General features: G+C 58.1%; 1 protein-coding gene across 1 annotated transcript in view; it reads left to right on the top strand.

Annotated features, from left to right (window-relative positions):
• Positions 1 to 2,691: 2,691 nt before the first annotated feature.
• The window catches only part of LOC141729553 (uncharacterized), a 29,467-nt gene continuing 22,693 nt past the window's right edge, over positions 2,692 to 9,465 (top strand). Inside the window, exon 1 of the mRNA XM_074544260.1 lies at positions 2,692 to 2,787. Within this exon, the coding sequence (XP_074400361.1) occupies positions 2,692 to 2,787 (96 nt within the window). The remainder of the gene's footprint in view (positions 2,788 to 9,465) is intronic.

The following is a 9,465-nucleotide window of genomic DNA, read 5'->3' as shown; positions in this document are numbered from 1 at the left end:
GCAGCCACCCCCACCTGGGCTGGGCCTGCTGTCCCTGCTCAGCCCAGCACTGTGTGTGCAGCACTCCATGCAACATCCCCGGCTTCTTGCCCTTCTCCTACAGCTCGTTTGCAACTTCATCAGGAGCATTCGGCAGGAAGAGAGCAGCACCATGGGCGTTGGGCTCAGAGCTCACTCCGAGCTCCTCAGTCATGAGACCAGTGCCGCCCTGCTGGATTTGCTCCTGGAGAAGGGTGTTGCCAGGCCAGAACAAGTAAGCAGCCTGGGGCCAGGCTTCAATTCCCCCATGAGTTCCATGGCTTTCCCAACCACGCCTGCTGGTCCCTGGGAGCCTTTGGGGCCATGGCAGTGCGCTGGCAAGGGAAGCACTTCTCTGGGGAAGCTGGGAACATTGCTCTCTCTGGCAGCTTTCCAAGTCTCCCCGTGCCTTTTCCAGGTGCCTGCCATGGTGAGGTACATTCACCGCTGGCTCATGGCCAATGATTCTGCCAAGCACAGGCTGGACAAGGCCCTGCTGAAACTCACCACAGCACACCTGGGTGATGCAGTCGTGACGCTCCTGCGTATGGCCCCGTCCTGTGACAGGTATGGGGCCCACCTGCCCACAGGGCTCAGGCCTCCCCAGCCCATCAGCCTGTACCACCTGTCCCAGGTGTCAGAGCAACAGAGAGTTCCAGGGCCCTCTGGCTGCTCCCTTTCCCAGCCCTGGCATGTCAGCCCCTGAGCCTGCTGCCATGCTCCCTTGCTGCCTCTCAGAGCTCTGTCCCCACAGGGCTGGGCTGCCTGGCTGCTGCTGGCAGGGGGGCAGTGGGCAGAGGCAGAGCCGGTGGTCAGCCTGGGCCCCCAGGGATGCCCAGGCCACGGTGCCGTGTCTGAGACGTCCCTGAGACAGAGTTCTGACCCCGCAGAGCTGCCATCTCCATGTGGAAGACCATCATGGGCTCAGCCAGGACTGCGGAGCCAGTGCAGCTGATCCTCCTGGAGGTGCTGGGGAGCTGGCCAGAGTACAGCGCCTGCACCTCTGATGGGGACAAAACGGGTGTCTTTGTCCTGGCTGTGAGTTTCTGCAAGTGGCCTTTGCTGGCCCCAAGGCTGCCTCTCCAGCAGCTCTCCATCCTCCTTCCCCCACTGCATCTCCCTGCCTCAGGCGCTGGCCTGAAACCTGGCCCAGGGGCAGCTTCAGGCCCACCAGGCCCCGTGCTCCCCCTGCCAAGGTCTCTCCGGGCCTCTCCCTGCCCTGCTCGGGCCCTGCCACACGCACACCTCGACACTGAGCGCTGTCTCGGGGGGCTTTGTCCTTTGCAGGCAACTGTGGTGATGTGGAAGATCCTCCAGGTGCCCCCTGTCCCACGTGTAGTGGAGCCATATTTCCCCGACCTCTTTGTGCATCTGCTCTTCCAAGTGTTCTTCAGCACTCTGGATATGCCAGAGAAGGTTGATGCATTCTGGAAGGAATGCCAGGAGGAATACAGCCTTGCCACCAGCCCTAACAGGTGCTTCATCCCACTCCTCCTGTCCCTGCCACGTCCCTGGGCAGGAGCCAGTGTTCACAGCGTGACCTGGGCTTTGCTGTGCACGCAGGTTTGCAGTGAGGACCCTGAAGTCCCTGCTCTGCCGAATGCAGCACGAGGATGTGGTGGTGGCAATGGAGCGCACGTGTGGATGGGACACGCTGCTCTGCGCTGACACCCACCACTATGCCGTGGGTCTGCTGGCCAGGTGAGACCCCCTTCTCCCCACTGCCTCTGCCAATTGTGCTCTGTGCCCAGGGAGCTCCACACAGTCCCCGAGGCTGTGGGCCAGAAGGCCTTGTCACCGAGGGATGGCCAAGCAGACTGGAAAAGGCTGTGAGAGGAGGGTGCCCACCAGAAGCTGCCTCCCAGATAGCCCAGGGCCCCTTGCAGGATGCTGGGGAAAGACCAGACCTGTGTGTGTCAGTCCTGGCAGAGGTTTGTCCCCCTGGACCACAGTCTTGGTTTCTTTTTCTCCTGCCAGGAGGATGTGCTGTGTCTCCATCCCCTTGTGTTCCCAGATCGCTCACTACCTGCTCTGGCTGCTCAGCACACAGGAGCCACGCTGGGAGCTGCCCGCCCTGGCGTTCCTTGTGGAGGTGAGCCTGATGGCCAGCGCTGCCTGGCTGAGCTGCCTCCCAGCTCTCTGCCCTCTCAGAGCCACAGCTGCCTGGGATGGTGCCCATGCCCTGTGCTGCTGCCTGGGCCCGGCCCTGTGCGGCTCCGGGCTCCTGCCGGCTGGGTCCCTGTCACTGCCCTGTGCCTTTCAGGTCCTCGAGTGGCTGGACTTGAGTGAACGTGGTGCTAACAGGGTCCTGCAAATTTTGTCAAGGCAGCTGCAGAGTGAATGCAGGGAGAGGCGTCGCCTGGCGCTCAGGGCCCTTCTCAAGCTCGCTGTTGATCCCTGCATGGTGAGAAGAGGGCAACAGCTGAAGCTGAGCTGGGGAATGCAGTCACTTGGGCTTGGCTGGGCTTTGGGTGCTGGAGCAGCTGCTCCCAGCTCTCCTGCCTCCTGGTTCAGCTGCCCAAGTTCTTTGGGACAGGCCTTTGGCCTCTGGGCCCTGCAGCAGCAGGATGGCGTTTCACAAACTTGTGTTCGCCACAGACCAAAAACATGCAGAGCCTGACTGAAAGTCTTGTGGAGCTCCTGTGGGATGGAGAGATAGTTATGATGACAGTCATGCTACTCAACTCTATCATCTTGGACAGTGACAGGCTGCTGCCCAGCCCCATCACACCGCAGCTTCTTGAGGCGCTCTTGCCACTCTTTGACCACGTAAGGCTCACTGCTCCCAGCCACAGCCACTGGGTGCTGTCCAGACACTTTATGCCCTGTGGATTTGCAGGCTTGTGCCAAGCTGAGCTCTGTGCAGCCAATGCTGAGGTCTTTTTTTCTTCCTTTCATACAGGACAATAGCCAGGTGCAGCTCATCTCCATACTGCTCTTCCAAACATTGGTGACTCATGCAGAGGAAAAGGCAAAAATGGCCCTGAAGACACCCCTGCGCCAGAGCCTGCTGCCCCTCTTCCTCCACTGCCATGATGAGAATCAGCGGGTGGCACAGGTGAGGACTCGTGTGCTGCTGCTGTCCCCCTGGCATGGGGCTGGGCTGTCTCCTGCCCGGGCGCCTGCTGGGCTGCAGCCTCCTCCAGGCCTTGGCACAGGGACGTGGGTCCTGCGCCCTGGGCTGCGGGGCCATCTCCGCATCTCTGCTGCTCTCCAGGCTTCTCAGGAAACGCTGCTTTGTGTGGCTGAGTTCCTGAAGAGGAGGGATCTTGAAAGACTGCTGAAGAACAAGAAGCTGTGGAAGTTCGCTGAGTTCCTGGTAAGGAGGGCCTGCAAGCCCTAGCCTCAGCCTGGAGAAGGCCCCTGAGGGCGGTGCTCAGTGTGCGGGTCGGGCAGCTGTGCCCCTGCCCGCTGCTGCAGACAGGGCCGCCAGCCTGTGCCCCACACGCCGCTGCCTTCTCTGGGCCGTGCGGGCTCTTCTCCAGGCTCCCGTGGGCCCGAGCCGGGTGTCCATGGAGCCCCGGCCCGGCGGGGCTGCGGGGCGGCACCGCGGCTCCCCGGGCAGCAGCCGGCCCTCTGCCCCCTGCCCTCGGGAGCCCTTGGGCAGCGGCTGCTGGCCGCGCCTCAGGGCTGTGCGGGCAGGGGAGGCCGGCGATGGGCGCAGGCAGCGCCCGGCCCAGGAGCTGAGCCCGCGCCAACCCTTCCCTCCTGCCGCTCTTTGCAGCTGGCAGAGGACAGGAGCAGAGCGGCCGAGCACCTGCGCCGGGCCCTGCGCTACCTGCGGAGCCCACAGGAGCGCCTGCGAGAGGCGGCCGTCCGGTTCATGGGTGAGTCCCGAGCCCGGGCTCCCTCCCCGGCCAGCTGCAGCTCGGCCCCAGCCCCGCCTGCTGCCCCGGCAGCGTCAGCCCGGGTCGGCGCCGTGGAGCCCCGCCTGGCCCGGGCATTGCTGCTGCCGCCCTCTGGCAGCCGTGCCCTGGGGCGGCAGCGTGCGGCAAGGGCCGGGCTGAGCCCTGCCGGGCTAGCAGCCCGTGGGGCCACAGCGCCGGCAGCGCCGCTGGCAGGGAGCTGTGCCGCTGGGGCCGTGACAGGCTCTGTGTTCACAGGCATGGCCGGGCGGCACCTGAGGGGGCAGCAGCAAGAGCTGCAGCTGATCTGCACTGGTGAGTGAGTGAGGGCAGCGGGCTGGCAGCGGAGGCTGCTGGGGGAGAGCTGCAAGCCCTGCCCCGGCTGCGGAGGGCTCTGCTCCCGTGGGCAGAGCACACGGAGCTTTCAGGGCCACGTGGGCCATTCGTGGCCAGCAGCTTCTGGCTGATCCCCTTGCTCCCTGCTCCCTCCTGGCCATGGCAAGAGCCGGCTGGGATGGTCCTTGCAGGGGGCTCTCCTGGTGTCCCTGCAGATCCGGCTCTGACCGTGCCTCTGTTCCTCTCTCTTGCAGCCCTGGAATGCCTGACGGAGGACACGAGTAGTGCTGTGTCACATTTGGCACTTGAAACACTGCATGTCCTCCGGGCAATACAGCGTGGGCGATATTCCACCATCCAGAGGCTGCACGATCAGCTGCGCAGGGCATGGAGGACTCGGCCTCGCCTGTCGGGGCTCGGCTGCCTGTGCTGCCGGATGACTGAGGAGGAGAGCTGATCTGGGAGGCTGTCTTTGCTGGGGCAACCTGAGCCAGGGGTAATTTTCCTTTTCTTTAAGATTTTTCTTTTCTTCTTTTCCATTTTGTGTCTTTATTGTAAATAAATAAATTACAGAGTATATAGAATTATATATATTATTATAGATTATAGATTACTGTAAATAATTCTAGAATGTGTTATGATACACAGACTGCCAGGAGCTTTTCTTTGCTGCCCAGGGTCTGCAGGGCAAGAGGCAGGAAAGGGTGAAAAGGGAGCTTGTGCTCAGCAGCAAAGCAGGCTGAGGGGTCCTGAGGCCCTGAAGGGGGCAAAGCGTGCTTGCGCTCAGCCAGCTGCCCAGGCGTGCAGTGGGCAAGGGAAAATGGCCAGAAGCCCCTTGGCCTGTGGTGCTACTGCTGAAGCCTTTGTGCTGGTGACAGAGCAGCCAGGCAGGGGCCGGAGCTGCAGGGATCCCTGTGAGAGCAGTGCCTGGAGATGGCCACAAGCCCTGTGCCAGGAAGGAACCACCCTCTGTATCCTCCTGCCCGTGTGCTGCTGGCTGCCTTGCTGAGGGCTCCCAGGTGCCTCTGGACGGGGCTGCTCTGGAGCTGCTGTGGGGCTGCGGCGCTGCTGCCGGGCAGCTTGGCTGGGCTGGGGCAGCCCCTGAGGGGCTGGGGCGCTGGCAAGCCCTGAGCAATGGGCTGTCAGAGGCCACAAGCAGCCCTTGTTTGCTTTGGGATCACCGTGATTTTAGGGGGTAGTGCCGGGGGGAAGAGAGAAAATGTGGGCTTCCCTCACCCATGGCTGGGTTTTTCCCTACCATGTAGGAGTTGGGTCTTCCTCAAGGCCCTGACAGAGATAAGAAATTTTCCCTTTTCCCATGTTTTCCCTTTTTTGTATCTAATCTCTTTTCAATAATGTGTTGTTTGTTTATCCAGAGGAAGCGTTCCAGGTGGTCCAGTATGGATGGGGAAGTGCTGGAGAGCAGCTGTGGCATGGATGGGCCGTGCCTTGGAGAAGGCTGAGGCCATGGTTTGGGAGCAGCTTTTCTTCCAGCCATGGGTGGTGTGAGGTGAGTCCCTGTGTGCTTGGCAGGGTGGGATCAGAGCTTTAGGGAGCTGGCAGCGAGCACAGGAGCATCCTGCTCTGGGCAGCTGCTGAGGGCTGGATGTGCCGTGGCTGGCTGCAGGCTGGGCACAGGTCCTGCCCTCCTGCTCTGTGCCAAAGGCAGCAGGGATGGGCAGCTCTGGGCACAGCTCTGGGCACAGCCAGCATGGCCTGGGCACTGCAGGCCTTGGCACAAGGGCACAGGAGCCCTCAGCTGACGGGCACTTTCTGCTTTCTCTCCTTGCAGCCGGGCTCTGCGGGTGCTGAGGCTGCTCTGGGCTCTGCCAGGGCTCTGCTGGGCTCAGCCCTGGGCCCAGCTGGGCTGGCTCTGCCCTCACATTGCTCTGACAGCTCTGCATCAGACGAGCCCTTTGTGAGCACAGCGCCTGAGCTTTCTGCTTTGGCAGGTGAGTGAGACTCTGCTGCAGGCCCAGAGATTGCAGCTGGGGACACACATCCAACTGGCAAGAGCCAAAACTCTCCACAGTCCCAGCTGAACGCCTGGATCTGCACAGGGTGTTTTGTCTGTCCCATTCTTCCTTCTTTATTGGCTGGAATTGTGCAATTGCACTTTCTTCCTCCTCTAGCGGTGCCACGAGTGGGCCAAAGCTGGCGAGTGGGCCGTGCTCCTGAGGCTGTGCAGTCTGGAGCTGGTGGATGGAGAATTGCCCTTCTGCACTTCCAAACCAGAGCAAAAAGCCGTAAGTGGGACTTAGTTTCTCTTTGAAATCTCTGACAGTTTCAAAAGGAAGGTGCAGCTCATTCTCAGGCTGAGAAGGAACGTCATCTTCTAAGAGATTTGGGCTTTGACAGAGTTTCCATGCCCAGTTCTGCTTAGAGCTGGAAGGGCACAAAAAAAATTTAGTCTTGCTTCGACCACAATTTCAAATACCAGTGTTAGAAACAAAACCCAAAATCTTTTAAGAGATTGCTGAGGTCAGTAAGATGGATCCATGCCATCAGCACATTTACAATGGAAATAACTGAGTTCACTTTTTCAAAAGATCATTTACTTCTTAATGCAAAGAATGTAACTTTGCATTTATGTTTTGGTTTTTTCACTAACATTATGTTATGTTTTTACTAAAACTTGGATTTTATTCTTATCTTTTACAATTTACCTATTTTTTCCTTTTTCCTTTCTTTCTTTTTTCAATAGAAAACATGTCCTATCAAAGGAATGTCCTTTGCTCCTGGTTCCTGTGTGGAGCAGCTCCCTTCCTGCTGGCTGAGCTGCTCAGGCAGAGCCCGGCAGCTCCTGGCCCTGCAGGGCTGAGGCTTTTCCCCGTTGCTGGGCACAGACTGATGGAGCAGCACTGCTGAACTCGGGCACACAGAGGGACCAGCAGCAGCTGCCTTTGGCCACCTGAGGCTCCAAGGCCCAAACTCTGAGCAGCCAGGGCTGGAAGAGACTGGCAGGATCTGATCCCTGACTCTGGGCCAAGGCTGCACAAATGACCCCCCAGCAGCAGCAGCAGCAGATGGAGCTGACTTTGAGCACAGCCCCTGCCCCTCTTCCCTCCCATGTGCAGCGGTGTCACTGCAGCCTGAGGCACCTGGGAGCCCCCAGTGCCAGCAGGGACTGGAGATGGCAGCCCTGGGCTCCTGGAGGCTGTGCAAGGAACGGAGCTGGGCACTCCCTGTCCATGGGGAGCTTCCAGATGGAAAAGGCTGCTGTGCCCAGGCAGCTCCAAGGGCACAGAAAGGAGGCTCTGGAGCACTGGATCTGTGCCAGTGCCACAGTCCTGGGCAGCAGCCAGCGAGCCCTGGGGGAACAGAGGGCACAGCACGAGGGACAGAGCCAGGCAAGGGCAGAGACTGGAGAGAGCCAGGCCCGGGAGCAGGAACAGCTGCTCCATTGCACTCTTGGAGAAAGCTCTTGGCTGGTTCAAAGTGCTGAAAGGCGTGAAGGGCAGAGAGGAGGCCACAGCAAACAATGCTGCTGTTTGCACAGCCTCCCCTCTCCGTGTCCCAGAAGGAATTGCATGGACTGTGTTCTTCTCTCCGAGTTGTTTTGTTCAGCATGAGCAGTTCAGCACCAGGAGCTGAAGGAGCTGACGCCTCAGGCCACAGGAGCTGGGCAAGAGGGAATTTTTGGAGCAAAGGAATGCTGCTAAAATAGTCCCAGCTGAATGCAGTGAATAGAATCATGGAATCACAGAATCCTTTCTGTTGGAAAAGCCCTCTGAGCTCACCCAGTGCAGCCGCTCACCCAGCAGTGCCAAGCCCAGCACTAAACCACGTCCCTGAAGTGCCAAGGCCTGGACACCAGCCCTGAGTGAGGCCTGGACAGCAGGCCCTGAGCCAAAGGTGGCCTCTGGATGAACCTTCCCAGCAAAGGTTATCTTTGTATCTGCTCCCTGATGAAATATGCATGGTCATTAGCACTGAGATAGATGTAGCCACTCATTAGTGAAACATGTATAGAGCTTTGTGTATTTAGAAGCCAGACAAGGCCATGAAATCTGACATCTGGCCTTGTTTGGGGCTGAAGGATCAAAGTCACCTCCCATGGTTCCTCCTTGAGCCCTGGCCAGGCTTTGGGAGGGACCCAAGAGGAGGATGAAAGCAGATGTTGGCACACTAGCAGTGCTGTCAGTTTGTTCATTCAGCACTGTCAGAGCTGGGCCCTCTCCCAGCGGGGTTGGAGCCTCACCTGGGGCTGGAGGCACCTGCAGGAATTCCCAGTGCCCAGGAGTGGCTCTGCAGCCTTTGGCTGTGACAGCTTCCCCAGCTGCTGTGTGGGTCTGGGGGATGGTAAAGGCTGAGGGTAAATGCTGCTGGATCTTTGTTAATCACTGCTGCAATCTTTGGTGGGGATGGTTGGGTGCATTGCTGAGCTGCTCCTTTGGTGATTCTTTGCTGCTCTGAACTGCAGGAAATGACACTGATTCCTTCAGCTGGAGTTTGAAGGAATTTGGTACTGACCCTGCCCACTGGTTAAACAAAACTGGCACAGTCTGGCCAGATGACAACAAAATTTCATTTGTTCAATGTAAATGTGAGGAATCAGTCCCGTCAGAAATTCCCAGCTGGGAAGCTCTTCCCTGGAGTTCCCTGGCTCTGGAGTGGGCTGAGGTCAGAGCCCCGTGTGAGCAGTGGGGCAGTCGGGTAAAAGAAGCTGCACCCCTGGATGTCTTCAAATGCATCCAAAAATTGCACATGGAAAAGGAAAAGACCTTGTGGGTTTGGGCAGACAAAGATGAATTTGTTGAGAGTACGTAGGAAACAGCACCTTCAGAAGGAACAATTATTGTTGGAATGCTCCCACATTGAGCAACAGAAGAAGATTTTAATCTTGACCTGATATGCATTTGTACAAGTGAAATATTGATATAATAAGTATCTATATACATATTTATAGTGTAATAAGACATACATATAATATATCTATATATACATGTATATATAATTCATATATATATTAATATATTCACATAGATAAGTGGGTGTATATGTGTATACACATATGTGTAAAACAATATGTATATATTGTTTATATTGTTTAACACATCCTGCCAGACCAGATCTCCCTGTTTGCCCCAAGGGCCTCTTTGGGAAATGCTCTGATCCACGGGGCTCCATGTGAAGGCTGCTGTGACACTGAGGGACTTGCACAGGAATTCCATCCAGGAGCCTGGGTGCCCCTCAGGGACTGGGACCCAGCCCCTTCCAGCCAGAGGGGAAAGGGCCCTTAAGCCTTGTTAGCCACAGACAGCAT

Source organism: Zonotrichia albicollis, chromosome 7 (assembly GCF_047830755.1).
Source record: "Zonotrichia albicollis isolate bZonAlb1 chromosome 7, bZonAlb1.hap1, whole genome shotgun sequence".
Classification (NCBI taxonomy): Eukaryota; Metazoa; Chordata; class Aves; order Passeriformes; family Passerellidae; genus Zonotrichia; species Zonotrichia albicollis.
The sequence above is the reverse complement of the archived record's forward strand: the minus strand, read 5'-3'. Positions and strand labels throughout refer to the sequence as shown.